The following is a 15803-nucleotide window of genomic DNA, read 5'->3' as shown; positions in this document are numbered from 1 at the left end:
TGGTCATTTTCTTCAATCCCTAGCTTATGAGCACGTCACATAGGTTGTAGGGATCTGCCCTTCCAAGTTTGGTTCCATTTGGAGTTGATGACTCTTTGTGGCCCTTTGTGTTGTTTTCTATTTCCATCAGCCCAAAATGGTATTTTCATTCATTCCCACCAAGGTTCATTGGCTATAACACCTATGAAGCCTTTGTGAAGTCAGAACTCAATTCCAATATTTGGCAAATTTGGGCTTATTATCTATGGACCCCCATGGACCCCAATGAAATGGTCATATAAGCTTGTGGAATTGTTCTATATACCTATGCTATGGCCCCCTTGAAGTTTGGTAAGCTTTGGTGTATCGGGTCTGCCACTACGATCATTTTTGCATTCATCTTCTCCGGAGGAGGCTTTGCTAACCTAGGGTTTTTCTGAGCTACCTCCACATCATGCATGCTTTCAAACATTCTTGTTAGTAGGTTAGAACTCACTCCTCATGTCTCGTACAAGACTATGCTGCACAGAAGTCACTAGAAGTCCAAAAGTACGTGCCAAAAAGAAGTCCCGAGAGCTTCTTCTCCAAAAGTCACTATTGAGAATGAGACTCTATTTGGCCTACTTGGACTATACATACCTATTCTTCCCTACTCACTTTCCTACAATTAATCCTAATAGATGTGAATTATACTTTCCCTTCAAAAAATTTCCCATTTGGATTCCGGTTGCCTCGCTCTTGAAGATTTTGCATCAGGCTCCGTGGGCCCAATTCAGGCCTCTTGTCACCATCGTCAAAATCCAACCAAATTTGACATGCCTATTATCATAGCTTCTTGATCCTTATCGTATCTTTCATTCGTCAATCTAAGCTTTTTTTTATGTTTATTTCTTATTATTAACACTTTTTATTAGTAAAATCAAAAGAAAATTACTCTAAAAAATAGAAATCCAATCCAAAAAATACCAAAACACACATAAATATTGTACTTGTCCATATTTTGTGGAATGCTCTATTTTGATCACTTTTTGACCAGAAAACATGCAAAACGAGTGAAATTTGCAAAAAAATGGCTTTTTTAATGATATTTAGACTGTGTACATGCACCTAAGGGTCATTTTATTAAGATTTTCCCATTCTCTTTACTTATTATGGCATTTTTAGTGGATTTTGCAAAAAAAAAAATCACACGTTAACATATAAACATGTCAAACCTTGCCCTTTTTCTAGCAGATTTATATGTTTGGGTCCGCATCAAAATGCCTCCCTCCTCCTAATTAGAGTCCTTCAAGATGACAATGTGTAGCCTAGGTAGTGCAATGCATGGGTTGATAATTTATGTCTATGCATAGTCCTAATTGGCTCTACCATGTTGGTGATGTGAATCAGGGATTTCATTCACGTCTTACGTGAAGTGCGAAGTGGTAATAACTCATGTTATTAACACTCCATGAGAGTGTGAATAACATCAAATTCACAAGCACCTGCTAGAACTAGCCCTTCATGTTAGCCCGACGAGCATTCTGTCTAGCCCAGCGGGGTTGGTGGGCAAGCTATCATGCTCAATGGGCTCGGCTATATCCTCCTCTTGCTTCCCATTTTTGGAGGTGGCTATATAAATGATGTCCCATCCTTGCATCCGTCCATTTTGGCACACTTGTTGGTTAGGTTGAAGTGTTGGTTTTCATTTAGGTAGCTTTGATTCCTATATTTTTTAACATCCCGAACAATTACAACTTACTTCCCCTTGCTTGGAAACAGGTTTGGGTAGGAAGCATCCTTGCGGAGGGTTTAGGTGGTGCAAGTATTTGGAGTTCATTTCTATGGCTGGAATGGAACGCTCTTTATCACTACACCTACGTATTGTTTTGTTACGTATAGTTACCTCCCTTGAGTGTCTATCCGCCTATAATAGATATGGATAGGAAGCATCCTCGTGAAGGGGTTAAATGGTGCTAGTGTTTGGAGCTCTTTTTTATAGCTAGAATGGAGCGCTCATTATCATTACACCAATGTACTTGTCTGTCATGTTTAGTTACCTCCCTTGGGTGTCTATCCGCTTGAAAATAGTGAGCATCCTCGTGAAAGATTTAGATGGTGCAAGTGTTTGAAACTCATTTCTTTTCTATGGTTGGAATGGAGTGCTTCTTAAGTTCTACAAATCGTTTGCATTTCCCTTGGGCAGGCAGTCTGAACCCAAAAACTAAAAATAAGGTATATTTTTTTTAGATTTTAATTCTATGTGCTTTTAGGGTGCCACATAAGCATTCCACGTCGGCCATAGATCTTAAAATCATACTTGAGACCTTTTGCACACCCAATTGCGTACAGGAGCGCAGCGCGAGCGCAAGCAAGAGCCGGAGGAGAGAAGGAAGCGATGGCTCCGCCGGGCGGTGGAGGAGGGGAGAGAGTGGTGGCTGCACCGCAGCAGCAGCAGCAGCAGGGTTTCGGAAAGCTTCTCTTCTCGATCCTGCGGATGGGGATCTTCTGGTATATCGCAACTCAAATGTTCTCTCCCAAGAAGCCCTCCGACCCAGCTCTTCTCATAAACAATCTTGTCCCCAAGGGTCAACCTCTGGTACGTACCTGCCTTCCTCTATTTTTCACTCTTTCAAGGCGTTCATGCACACGTCCACATTATCAACTTGAGTTCTGCAAAGATGCTTTGATTGCTCTTTGAATAACTCATAAAAGAGTCGCATTTTTTTTTCTTGCAATCTCATGTCAATCATGATTCCTTGCAGGACATGTGGCTTTACCTATCAGGAGAACAGTCGTTCACAGACTTTGTCAATGATAAGGCTCTGGTTTGGCATGAAGCCAATATTCCGTACGCAACGTGGGGCCCGCAGAGTGTTCGCCACCATCACCTTGTTTATGATCCCTCAGAGGTGAACATGTTCGAAATTTAGGAATTTGCCAGAATAATGGTGTTTTATTACTTAAAACCTATGTGTTTGTAGATTGTGAGCCGAAATGCAAGTGTTTATTCACATACCTTTTTTGCTCGTTCTGGGTACACTCCCGACCCTAATGATCCGGAGTATGACCCATGGTCATTCAGCAGAACTCATCGTAAGTTGTCTTTTTGTGTTCGTTAAGAATCTGATGACGTCTTGTTATGCTTATATGGGCTTCCATGTACAGCCGTTGTGATTCACTTACCAAAACCTAAAGTTGACAAGAGGAAGAGCCTCTTGGGTGCCAACGGAGATCAAGAACCCTCAGAGACTCTGGTAATCTTATAGTGTAGTCTTTTTCTCATTTTAGGTACTTAGGTGGGTCTTTTCTTTTTTAATCATCGGCATTTCTTTTTGGCCTTGTTTGCTCAAGGCAACAAGCGTAACAGAGGTTGATGAGGATGTTATGTCACCAGAGTTTGTGCCTTTTTGGAAGCCAAATATAACAATAAATCTGGTTGAGGACTTCACCAGGTACTTAAAGGCCATGTTTTTAAATGGACGGCTATGTTAATGGTATTATAGCCAGAGAGATTTGTTTATTAATGTGTATTCAGGTATTCAAAAAATGGGCTTCCACCTCACATAGCAGATAGTATCCTGGGCGTCATGTTATGATTTTTGTATCACCAAGTGTCAATCGAAATGTCAAAATTTGTAACCTTAACCATGCCACCAGAGTTAATTATTGATCCGAGGACAGGCAATTATTTTCCGACGATTTTTTACAACGAGTTCTGGCTCTTGAGGGATAAACTTGTGGCTGTTAATGAGAGCGTGAAAGAGTTAGAGCTAAACCTTGAATTAAGTCCTATTGGCGTAACCAAGTGGCAGCTTTTTCTTCAAATAGACCAGTCTTTCCAAGTACACAGGACTTATGGAAGTATGGTGGAAGGAGAAGCAGATGAGCTAAAGGTGCCGTTCTAATGATTTTTTAATGCTCTGTGTGATTTAAGGGTCTGAATTGATTCATTCCTTTTGAACAGAGGGTATTCTTGGAAGGCAATCCTTACCTGCTGGTTATCACGATGTGTGTGTCGTTACTGCACACAGTTTTTGATATATTGGCCTTCAAAAATGGTAATTTCAACAGCAACTGGGAAACATGTTATTTTATTGGCAGCTTTTTGTATTGCCCTCTCAGCTTCTGCATTTTGATTATTGTTCATTCAGACATCCAGTTTTGGAACAAAAACAAGTCCATGGAGGGTTTGTCGGCGAAAACAGTGGTTGTTAGCTTCATCTGTCAATTAATAGTTTTCCTGTATTTGCTGGACAACGAGACATCATGGATGATTCTTGCAAGTGCCGGAGTTGGTTGCTGCATTGAGTTTTGGAAAATTGGCAAAGCCATGCACATTGAGGTACCCCTTTTTTTGTGTTTTTTTTTTTGTTTTTGGGGGGGCGGGAGGGTGTCATTTTACTGTTAATAGAATACAAACTGGCTTCCTGGTTTCCATGGTTTTTCATATTTGTGTCCGTGTTCATGCAGGTTGATTGGAGTCGTGGCTTCCCCATTTTGAGGTTTAGGGATAGAGACTCCTATGCTGGCAATAAAACCAAGGAGTATGATGATTTGGCTATGAAATACTTATCGTATTTGCTCTTTTTCTTGGTTATCTGTTCCTCTATCTACTCACTCCAGTATGAACGCCACAAGAGCTGGTACTCATGGATACTATCTTCTTGTACAAGTTGTGTGTACACTTTTGGTAAGTGTTTATCTGCATATTTGTTTGTTTCAAGATATGGTCAATTCAGTAATATCTTTTATTGTCCTCTTTAGGTTTTATCATGATGTGTCCTCAACTTTTTATCAATTACAAGTTGAAGTCTGTCGCCCATTTACCATGGAGACAAATGACCTACAAGTTCTTGAATACGATCATAGATGATCTCTTTGCATTTGTTATCAAGATGCCAATGCTTCATCGCCTATCTGTTTTCCGAGATGGTATGAAGTTTTTTGTTTTGCCTTTGGCCTTTGTTATTTCACTATAGAGTTACACGCTGTGGAGAATGTGGTCTGTAAGTTTTACAAGGTGTTACTGCACTGCATTCGATGCATTAGATGCTTGTAGTGTGCATGACCTTTCAGTACTGCTTGCAAGAAAGATTCAATCGAACTCATATTGCAGAACAAGAGTACATTTGAATGTAGTGGAGCCTAGTTCCATGTTTCTGTTGGGCTCGAATGGTGTCATGCCTGTAGCCTAGCTGTGGCGAAAAGATTTCACAAAGCAAGGATCAGATCTATCTTGTTTTTGTAGTAAAATAGCTATTGCTAAGTTCAGGTAGAGTACGTAGTATGAGTATCTCTGGTTTGTCACGGGGTGCGTATGACCTGGCAGTGAGAGGTGAATATCTCACGCATAGAGACTGGAGTAAGAATTGCATGCTAGGAGGTAGCACACATGGATGAAGCACAGGTTCTCAGAAGCTTTTGAGAAAAGTAGTGCTTCTCAGCAACAGCAGATGCACCTTAATATGTTGCATTATATTTGTGCTCCTCAAGAGGTCCTCTCTATGTCTGCGTAGTTCCAATAAGTATAGTCCAAGGCATCTCTGATCCTGATATCTCATGACCAATAGAAACCAATAGAAAGTGGTCCAAAACCCTCTCTGAATAGACAGTGGAGGCGGCCTCATATCTCATAGTATACTGGGCAGTGACATATGTAGTGTAACTCTCTCTCTCTCTCTCTCTCTCTCTCTCTCTCTCTCTCTCTCTCTCATCAACTTGGTTTCAATTTGGTTTTACAGACGTGATCTTCTTGATATATCTATATCAACGATGGGTTTATCCAGTCGACAAGAGCAGAGTGAATGAGTTTGGTTTTGGTGGTGACTCAAAGGAGGAGGATAATGCAGGAGATTTTGCAGCAAGTAGCAGCAATCAACAAGAGTCAGATGCATCTGGCACAGCCTCAGACAAGCCACATGAAAGTAAAAAGAGCAAGTAACTTTAAAAGGTCCTCACTGACGATACAGCATGCCAAACGTGTAAACTAGGTCATTTGTATGTGTCAGCCATGTAGATGTCTAAATTAGAAAGGTGGGGGTGTTGTGAACAGCACAAAGAGCATGTTCACTTGAAAACTTTTTTTGTAAAATTATCAATTTTTACGTACCCGTACCCCACTCGTGAGCCAGCTGAGTGTGATTGCTGAGAAATTTCGACTAGTGCACAGGCTATTGCTGCCAAGATATTGGTCTCAAGAGAATAAGTTTTTGCCCTTCCTGTCAATCGGAGGACAAAATATTGAGACCTTGCTCAACGTTATGTATGACCAATACGGTGTGTACTTATCTGGTTTGGCAACATCATTGCCTTCTGCCTCAGTTCAAGCTTTCAATGCAAAAACGATTCTGCAATAATGGCTACTGATTCTGTATGTATTTGCGAATTTTTTCATCTTACTCCTCGAGCAAGGCGAGCTCACTGAGTAGTGTTCAAGCTTTCAGACATTGTTGAAGACTATAGTTCGGGCTTTGTGTAGCAATTATTGGCTAGTTTTTAACTTAACAAAGCTTGGATTTCAATTCAAATTTGCGATATAAGAATTCACTGGCTTCAGTGTGTGTGAGTGTGCGCGCGCTCTGAAAAATGTAAATAAATGTGAATACCGTGCTAGAGATGTAAATTCTGGTTATTGTGACATTGGTGGCTTTGATATTTTAGTTGTGTAGAAAGTAAGTACTTAAAACTTGTAGTTGTGATTCATCAAATCAATTGTTGGTTAAAGAACTCAACTTCATCCTTGTGGGCAGGAGTTCTTCCATTAGCAGCCCCTTTCAATGAGCATCAACAGTGCAAACTTTTTGTGGGTCACCCAGAGTCAATAGTGAACAGGATGTTATGTTTTTGAGTGGAATGGAGATGCCACTGACCATGATATGGTGGTATCAATGCACTTGGTTTGGCTTGGCTATTTTGCTGTCTGGCATGTTTACTACCGCTGAAAATGAGTGCAGGCCAGGATAATGCCCTATAAATATGTGCTTGGGGGGACGCATTAGTTACGAGTGAGCTCTCTGCAGACAACATGAGCTTAATATTAAGAACTATTGCAAGGGGTGCCTAGTTAGAGCATCTGAGTGGGGAACTCCTCACTGTCTCTTGTTTGTAGATGATGTCCCTAAGAGGAAGCTCTTCAAGCACTTCTTTGCTATTGTGGGCACACAATACTTGGAAAACATGTCAAATTGTTGATTAAAGAAGTGTCTTGCATAAGATAGCTTTCTATCCCACCATTTATTTATGCGCTAATGTCTATTTTGCATGTTTCATAAGGGATCTCAAGTGAATATAGTAGCCTACCCCTCTTAGAGGATCTGTAAATCAGCAAAATGTATTGCCTCTAATCATCAAAGCAATTCCTTCCAAAAACTTAAAATGCTTACTGTCAAAACTTGAATGAGGAAATTGACTAAGTAAATACACTACCTTCTCGTGGAATTAACCTCATACTAGTGTGGATCTTGGTTATGTGGATGATTAGGACTCTGACTTATCAATGCCACAATAAAAGTTTGGCTTCCTATGTATCAGTCCAAGTACACTTACCCTCCACGTGGAGAAAGCCCCATAGAAATTGGGGCTGTTCTTATAAAGAAGAAGAGCCATGTGTGGAGTAACTTGGCTTAAATCGTTGGGGCTCGGGGCTCTTCTTATAAAGAAGAAGAGCCATGTGTGGAGTAACTTGGATCCAAAAACTTGTTGCCACAAATTTATCGATGTTACACTAGATGAGTCATGCCTTGTAGATAGTCGTTAACTCATCCTTTACCTTCGTAAATCTAGAAAAGGAGTTCTCACCATACCTTAAGAGACCTCATAGCACCTATGCACAAAACCCAAACCTACATCCGTAGTCTAAAAGAATCTTTGCCCATATGGTCTTGGAGTCTTTCAGATTTGAGTAGCCAATCCTACGTATGATCCTTTAAAGCTAACTCAAATTCGACCTTTACTTAGTGTCATGATGTAGTGAACATGGAACTTGGTATAACTGTCACCAGCGTATCAAACAAATGTTACCTTGACAAAAATTTGCATGCATCTAACTAGTTTATACAATCTTGGCATCTCATAACACCATAAATACATTAATATCTTGGTCAAACGGCCTACAACAACCCATTATAGAGTCATGGCCATGAACTGTCATGGAGTAGGCCATCAATTAAATCCATAGAGATCTCTCTCATTTTCCGTTAAGGATCTCCAAATGATGTACAATCCCGCCTACCTTGAGACTCTTGGCTTGTCACGTGACAATTTTGGCAATGCACTGTGTACTCATGTACATCCTTTGTAAACCTCACCACTAAAATTGTACTCTAACTAATGCATATGTCTTCCTAATACTAGAATGACACGCATTGGGTTTCCATGACACTCAAAGAATTTGGTGCATACTCTCTAAGTTTATGGGTACAAATACTCTCCCATTGTGGAGTAAATAACTAGCTTTGATAGAAAAGTTATTCGATCTTTTTAGTCCTACCTTTGAAAATGTTGAACTTTGTGTAGAGTTAAGGATTTCACTCCCATCAAAATGAGAAGGATTCCTCCATTACTGTAGTGCGTGATGCGTACATGTGTAGAGCAGGAAGGGGAAGACTACATCTCAAAAGGGAGAAAGAGAGAGTGCTCCTTATTCTTCTATGTATACCAAAAGAGTAAGGTTAGTGTGGGCCGAACATCAGACGTTCGGGCCCGGGGTAAAGGCCCAACAACCTTCCACTTATGTGTCGATAAGTGGACCTACTATAGGACCTAGTAGAATATAGAAGATAGGGAAAAACTATCACTCAACCTATGCCCATTGGCTCTGTCAAAGTACATGTATTCCACAGTATAGACTCTGGTGATGTGCGGAAACACGTCTCAGCTAGAACGCGCATGTATATTCTGCACGTATCTCATTGATAATGACTTACATAGCTCCATGATGAGTGTTATTCATTGCTTGACTGACAATCCCAAATGCAAATGCTCCCACTATAGTTGTTGTCTCGGGTCTCGACGATAAAAGATCGTACATGAAACTCTTGAAAATTGTGTGATATCTACCAGCCAATCCCTGGTCTCCGTATCAATGCTTAGTGCAACCTCTGCTAGTCTATCCATGCAGGAATGCACCTCAATGTTATCTGCATTCTCTGCATCATCATGATTACTTGTCAGATGTCCTTACATCACCATATTAGCCTCTAGCGTGAGCATATAAATTATCCCTCTCCGTAGAAGGAGGCATCTTTGTCATAAGAGGGTAAATCTATCGTGTCTCCCTGTTTGGAGGTGATAACAACATACAAGTGCCCACCCAGCCAGGGCGCCTGTTGGGTCAGCCGGCCAAAGTTTTGATGTGGTCACATTATTTTTCCAATGTTTAATACATCAAACCTTGTAAAAGCCTAATGACAGTCGTCTATGTCAAGTCTAAGTGAAAGATGTAAATTTTCCGATGATGTATGTAAAGGTCCATGAGAAGTTGGCCGCCGGCCACTTTAGAAAGCCCTAGGTATATAATACACTAAGGTTAGTGGGAAAGGGGGATTATTTTTTGAAGATAAGTGACTATTGCGTTACGCACAGAGAGCTGCCTCTTTGCTCAAACTTGTAATCATCGCTTCTGTGGCTACGATAATCCAAATTCAGTTTTGTTTCTTGCATTGTGTTCCTCTTACTCTGCTCTTTCATTCAAGTGTAAGCATTCAAGATTCGGTGAACGTTGCAAACGCATCCGTTTAGGCCTTAAATCGTTGTTTTGAGTGTTTATATGCGTATTTTATGTTGTTTTGATCCTAGGAGAGGCTTTAGGGACCCAAAAACGACCCTTTAGGATCATCCGTTTACTGTTTTTGCGTACTGTGGGATGAACGATCGCGATTTTTGTACCTCTCCAGAATGCTGTGACAGTGATAGGATATGTTCCTGATAGTCCCCTGTAGCTTCCCTTCAAGTTTCATGCGATTCCGATATGATTTGCATGGTGAACATGCATGATGACTGTAGAGCTGTGTAGAAGGACATAGGCAGATTACTTGGCTTTGGTGCGATTGATTTTCTTGTAGAGTTAGTAGTTGCATCTCTTCGAGTTCACTTCATTAGGGTTGACATCCTAATGAGTTTCCATGCTTCATTCGAGTCGCTTCCCCTGTATCGATAATTTTATGTTGATGCTTGAGAGCTATGCTATGGACGTCCGCCGCGGCGACCCGCAAACATTGGTGCCGTTGCTGGGGAATGAATCTTAGGTGGTGAGTGACCGAGTGCGTATTTAGAGTTTTCTTATTGTTCCAAAAGATAATTTCCATTCCATTTACATTTCAGTGAAGCATCTAGACAGGGGTTTAGTGCTTAGTGGAGTCTAGGGTCGGTGGACTGGTTAGATCTTCTCTTGAGAGATATAGGGAGTTGTGAGTGAGGTTGCTTTAAGCATTTTTTCTCTTCAAATTTTTTTGTATCGATTGAGGACTGATCCATCATCCGTTTTTTTGTATCGATTGAGGACTGATCCATCATCCGTTTTTTATTCTGTTTGTTTTGTTTGATTCATTTTCTTATGTTCTTTCATTTCTATACTTAGGAGTAGGATAAGTAAATCACATTCCACTCAGATTTGGGGCAAAAGTCAGAGCCAAAAAATCAAAAAAACCATAACTTTGGCAAAAAGGTCATAAGACTCTGAAATTTTGAAAATCTGACCAAACAGGGTTGATATTGATTCAAATCACAAAGTGGTAGCACAAAACACTGGGAAACACTTGTCAGAGGGAGCAGACAAAATTTCATCAGATTTGGCACAGGTACTACGATCGCGATCGGTGTACCTCAGTGTCAGAATTGTACAAGATTTGACATGTGCCTTCCTGATAAGATTCTAAACAAGTTTTTCTAAAGCAACCACACCCAAAAACATCAAAAATCAAGGAAGTTAGGCCACTTGGGTAAAACTAGCATGACAGACCCAGAAAGTGCAAAATCTTGGCTTTTGGTGATCCAAATGCAAAAAGACTTGGGGGATAGCCTTGAAGCATCAATGTCTACAAGCATGCCAAATTTGGTTTAATTTGGGCTCAGAACTATGATCGCGATCGGTGTACCTAAGTGCCAGATTTTGACCAGATTTCATCTGTGGGATCTTCAGGTGTATACAAACATAAAAGTCTATAGGACCTAGGGTCAAAAACCACAAAAAACAGGTCAAAACCATTGAATACAGATCCAAGTCAAAAACTGCTAAACTGGCATAGAAATTGACTTTCAGTAGACCAAAACACATCAAAACTGGGAAGAAACCATGCAGGGGGATAGCTTGTGCATAGGACAAGCCTAGGTATCTCTCAAATCCCAAATCAAACATCAAAATCAATCAAACCTGATAAAATTGAAAAATCAGGCACTTCAGACCAAGAAACTGCAAATTCTTGACTTTTTTGAGTCCAAATACAAAAGTGTCTGGCAGGTAGTCTTAAAATAGCCTAGTGAACAAGCTGGTGAAGTTTCATCCAATTTGAGCTCCAAACTACGATCGCGATCGGTGTACCTCGGTGCCAGATTTTGACCAGACTTTACCCACACATACACCTAGGTTATATAAGATACCAGGAGTTTTCAAAATTCAAAAAAGTGACCAAAATAGCCAAAAATACCAGACAGTCAGGAAACCACTGCAACAGACCAAGATCTGGTGAAAACATGACTTTTTCAGGTATAGCTAGGAAGAAAGCTTGTGGGCAATAGCACACACCTAGAGTTGAATTTTTCTAGGTTTCCTAATTCCAAATTTTTAGGGTACCCTAAGACCAGTTTCTAGAGACCAAAAAGTCACAAATTCTTGACTTTTTAGAGACCTGACCAGGGGCAAAGAGAGATAAGTTTCACTAAGACAAAGTGAGCTTGTCAAAGACTATCTTGAGAGTATTGAATGAGGCTTAAACATGACAACTCATCCATCATTAGGGTTTCCCACTCAACTCAGAGCTATGACACCTACACAAACAACCAGAAATACTGCAACACTTATAACAAGAGGGTTGAGACAAGACCATGAGGCTTATCAATCATATCAAGCCAAACCTCAAGGCATGGCTCATGGATATTTTTCAAGTGATCATGTAGCTCACTGGAAGCCAAACCAATCAACTAAAATGCAGGATTTTGGAAGAGCAAAAGTGGAAATTGCTGGAGATTTAGAGGAGAAGCATCCTCTAATCAATAAACCCAACGTGAGGTTCATCAAAACCAATGAAGCCACGAGAGTTCTAACGGATTACGCTTATGATGGCCTTTATAGGTTACCTATTGGGGATCAAAACAACTTCTATAGATGTTTAAATTCCATCATTGAAGAGTTGACAGACTACAAGAACCTCTATGCCTTCACATACACAGATGACCAGGGAGTGCAAGTTCTAATGGTAGATAAGTATGGACGAGAGTACAAACTTATCAGCCCAATTGAGCTAGAAAGATATACATACATGGGTACTTCAATCTCTGCTTACTACTTTCAACCGAGTGTAAGCGTACCAGGGTTTTTTGAGACTGATTTGCAAGAAGCTAACATTAAAACTATGGGATCAAATGGACCTCAAACATCCAAAATAGCTATTCACGGGAGTGTAGCTCCTACCTCATTGAGTGGAACCAGGAGACCACCAATTAGACTTACAAATCCATCAACATTTCCAAAACATGTCTCAAAGGGGATTCCACCAGGATTTGCTCCAAGACGAGAAGAAGAAACGAGGGATGTCCTTGTGAGAGACCCCAACACGCTAAGATACATGGTTGAACCAGAACCAATGAGACCATATCAATTGGCCAAATGTGTGAAGAAGAAGTATGATGGATTAAGGGATCCACATGTACATGCATCCTTGTTCAAACAAGTGTTAAGAGCCGAACAAGTATTTTATTTTCATACACAGTATGAGGGATTTGGCTTAACCTTGGAAGGGATAGCATTGAATTGGTTCCAACCGTTGGACAAAAATGCCTTCTCAAATGTTGAACAACTATTGCAAGAATTTGTTGTGGAGTTCTCTAAAAGGGGAATCAAGCATAACACAATGTCCCAAATCTATGCATTCAAGCAAAAAGAAAATGAGAGAGTGAAGGAAGCATCGCTACGCTTCAAACAATATATAGAGAGATGTCTGGAACACGAGTTACCACAGGATGAAAGATTATCAATTCTCTTCATAGAGGGTTTGAAAAATGAAACTCTCAAGAAAGATTTGCACTTAAAAGGATGTTTCCTTTGAACAAGTCACGAGAGAAGCGTTATACCTAGTTGACAATTGTAAAGCCTATGGCGAGGAAATTGGTGATACAAAGATCACTATGGATAATGTTCCTTTAGCATCTAGTGAAACCAACACAAGGCAAGTGGTTATGTCTCAATTAATGACCAACTTAGATGAGCTAGCAGTGCAAGTAGCACAACAAATAAAATGGTGTGCCATTGAGCAAAAATGGACCAATCATGAGATGAGTGAGTGCTACTATAATCAAACCTACACGAGGGGGATACTATTTGGACATCAAATAGAAAAACAAATTCCATTACCAAATCATCCATTATTTCAAAATAGGGTTGTATCAAGGGTTTTACAAAGAGCTGAGGTATCACAACCTAGGCTAGGGCAAGAACCTATGAGAAAACTCTTTTCATTGAATGAGGACACTCTGATGTTCATAGCCAATCAAGAGCGTAGACCAGAGACCATTCTGGCTAAGCAAGAACAACCATCAGTTGTGCCACCAGTGACTCAACAAGATGGACCATGCTACAAGTGTGGAGGTAATCATTGGGCCAAGAATTGTTCTCGTGTAGAGATAATTGGATATTGTTTGGAGTGTGCCATTACACACGTTGTTCCTAATTGTCCAAAACAACCAAACAAACAGGGGAAAACAACAATGAATGTTGTGGGAGTGTTACCTTCTCCAAGTGGATCAGAGGCAGAACTCAAAATTCCTTTGAAGGTAGTGACTAGAGCCCAAGCAAAAGAAAATGCTGAGGACCAAGCTAATGAGGAAAAAGATCAATAACCCAAACAAGGGGAAACAACTAGTGTGTTAGTGAGGACTGGGAGAAAATCCTGGAAATCCAAAAGAGACAGAATTAAAGCAAAAACAATTACAAATCAAACTGCACTACAAACAGAATTACAAGAGACAAAGGAGCAGTTAAAACAAGAACGGGAAAACAACATGGTGGTGAGCGATAAGAAAACGAGGAAGGCGTCTTTCGGAGGATCTGTGTTGGGAGACAAAGTCCTAGAGGCATTAGATGCTGCACTAGAAGCATATGAGGCTAGATTGAAACCCAACCAAACCCTAGAGCAACGAGGGATGAAATATCCTCATTCTGAGGTAGAGACTGAGAGGTTGGAAATGTGTAAGGAATTGGTAAAAACTGCACAGGCCATGATGGAGCCTGGAGCACCAATTCCACCTCCCGAAACAAAACCAAAAAGTGTTGGATTTGAAATGCCTAAGGCAAAGGTTGTTGAAACATTAACTCAAAGAAACATTGAGCTAGAATCACAAAAGGATGTCCAAGCAAAGACTGCAACACAAGAAACCAACAACCTAGAAATTCAACTAGATGATCAAGTAGTGGCCAACACCACTAATGATGCAAGGTCAAGATCACAATTTATGGCACCTATCCTAGAGATAGATGAGCCATGGCCAAATGAATTGTGGGAAGCAATTAGAAGTGTAAAAGATGGAAGTGCGACTTTCCAATCTGCACCCATAATTGAGGTCAATACAGGGCATGAAGTCTATCAGGGAGACATTCAATCTCTAAATGGAGATGCAGGGACGGAAGTTTCAATTGAAAGCAAACCAGAGTCCTTGAAGACCTTACCCTCATACATAGGAGAACATGAGGCAGACTTAGAGACTAGAGTGGTGCCATCTCACAGGAAAGCCATATCCAAGATGATGGATACAAAGAGTATGCAAGAGTTGATGTCAGCTCCAATACAGTGCACCATTACTCTATCTGAACTGCTTAAGATTAGACCACATGTATGGGATGAAGTAGGCAACAATTTGGGGAAGATGGGATTAAAGATACCTCTTCAAGATCTACCCTCAAATGAAAAATCAAACAAAACTCAACAAGAAAGTGCAAACGCTAAACCTGTGCCAATAAACAAGGTGGGGGAATATTGTGAAGGAGAAGAAGGAAACACCACCTTACCTGTGGAATACAAAGGAGTTAAAACATTGGCTATACTTGATAGTGGGGCTGGAGTAGCCATAGCTACAAAAGACAATTGGGAAAAATGGGGTAGACTAGCGCTTAGGAAAACTAGAATGAAGCTGCAACCACTAGATGGATACACGAAAAAACCTCTGGGTATCCTAGAGCAAATTATTGTGACTTCTTGTGGAATTGAATATGAACATACATTTGCAATAGTAGATTTTGGAAAAGCGAACAATTTTGATATCATTTTAGGAAGACCTTTCATGCGTCAACTTAAGATGGTTCAAAATTGGGGCTATGACTATATCTACTTGAGACATAAAAAGATCACCACAAAAATAAGCATAAAAGACCATAGCTATAGAGATGTGAATAGAACTCCTTTAGAAGAAATTGACTCTACTATAGTCAATGGGAAAGAGATACCTGCGTGGCTACAAACCAAACAAGAACTTTGGATGTGTGGTGCTTCGAAGTGTAGAAGCTCAGTGAAGGAGGATTGCATCCTAGAAAGATCAATGGACGATGAAGCTTACATACCGGAACCATTTCCAGAGGAGTTATTTGAACCCTTTGGATAGGATCAAATACTGGCGACTCTTGATGTGTGTGTGAATGA

General features: G+C 40.4%; 1 protein-coding gene across 1 annotated transcript; it reads left to right on the top strand.

Moving 5' to 3' along the window:
* Window positions 1–2300: 2300 nt before the first annotated feature.
* LOC147443398 (uncharacterized) lies at window positions 2301–6488 on the top strand. The gene is made up of 12 exons (XM_086529269.1): window positions 2301–2557; window positions 2724–2870; window positions 2943–3054; window positions 3127–3215; window positions 3313–3413; window positions 3497–3534; window positions 3619–3854; window positions 3926–4019; window positions 4113–4303; window positions 4432–4651; window positions 4726–4893; window positions 5703–6488. Exons 1-12 carry the CDS (start codon window positions 2357–2359, stop codon window positions 5900–5902), a joined length of 1797 nt encoding a protein of 598 aa, XP_086385395.1. The 5' UTR covers window positions 2301–2356; the 3' UTR covers window positions 5903–6488.
* The last annotated feature ends 9315 nt before the right edge of the window (window positions 6489–15803 follow it).

Source organism: Adiantum capillus-veneris, chromosome 14 (genome assembly GCF_014529385.1).
Source record: "Adiantum capillus-veneris isolate H3 chromosome 14, ASM1452938v2, whole genome shotgun sequence".
Lineage (NCBI taxonomy): Eukaryota > Viridiplantae > Streptophyta > Polypodiopsida > Polypodiales > Pteridaceae > Adiantum > Adiantum capillus-veneris.
This window is presented reverse-complemented; position numbering and strand designations above follow the sequence as displayed.

Coding starts and splice junctions, on each gene's coding strand:
- LOC147443398 (XM_086529269.1), top strand. CDS start 2,357: ATGGCTCCGCCGGGCGGTGGAGGAGGGGAGAGAGTGGTGGCTGCACCG. Junction 2,558..2,723: donor TCCCCAAGGGTCAACCTCTG/GTACGTACCTGC, acceptor GATTCCTTGCAG/GACATGTGGCTTTACCTATC. Junction 4,020..4,112: donor TATATTGGCCTTCAAAAATG/GTAATTTCAACA, acceptor TTGTTCATTCAG/ACATCCAGTTTTGGAACAAA.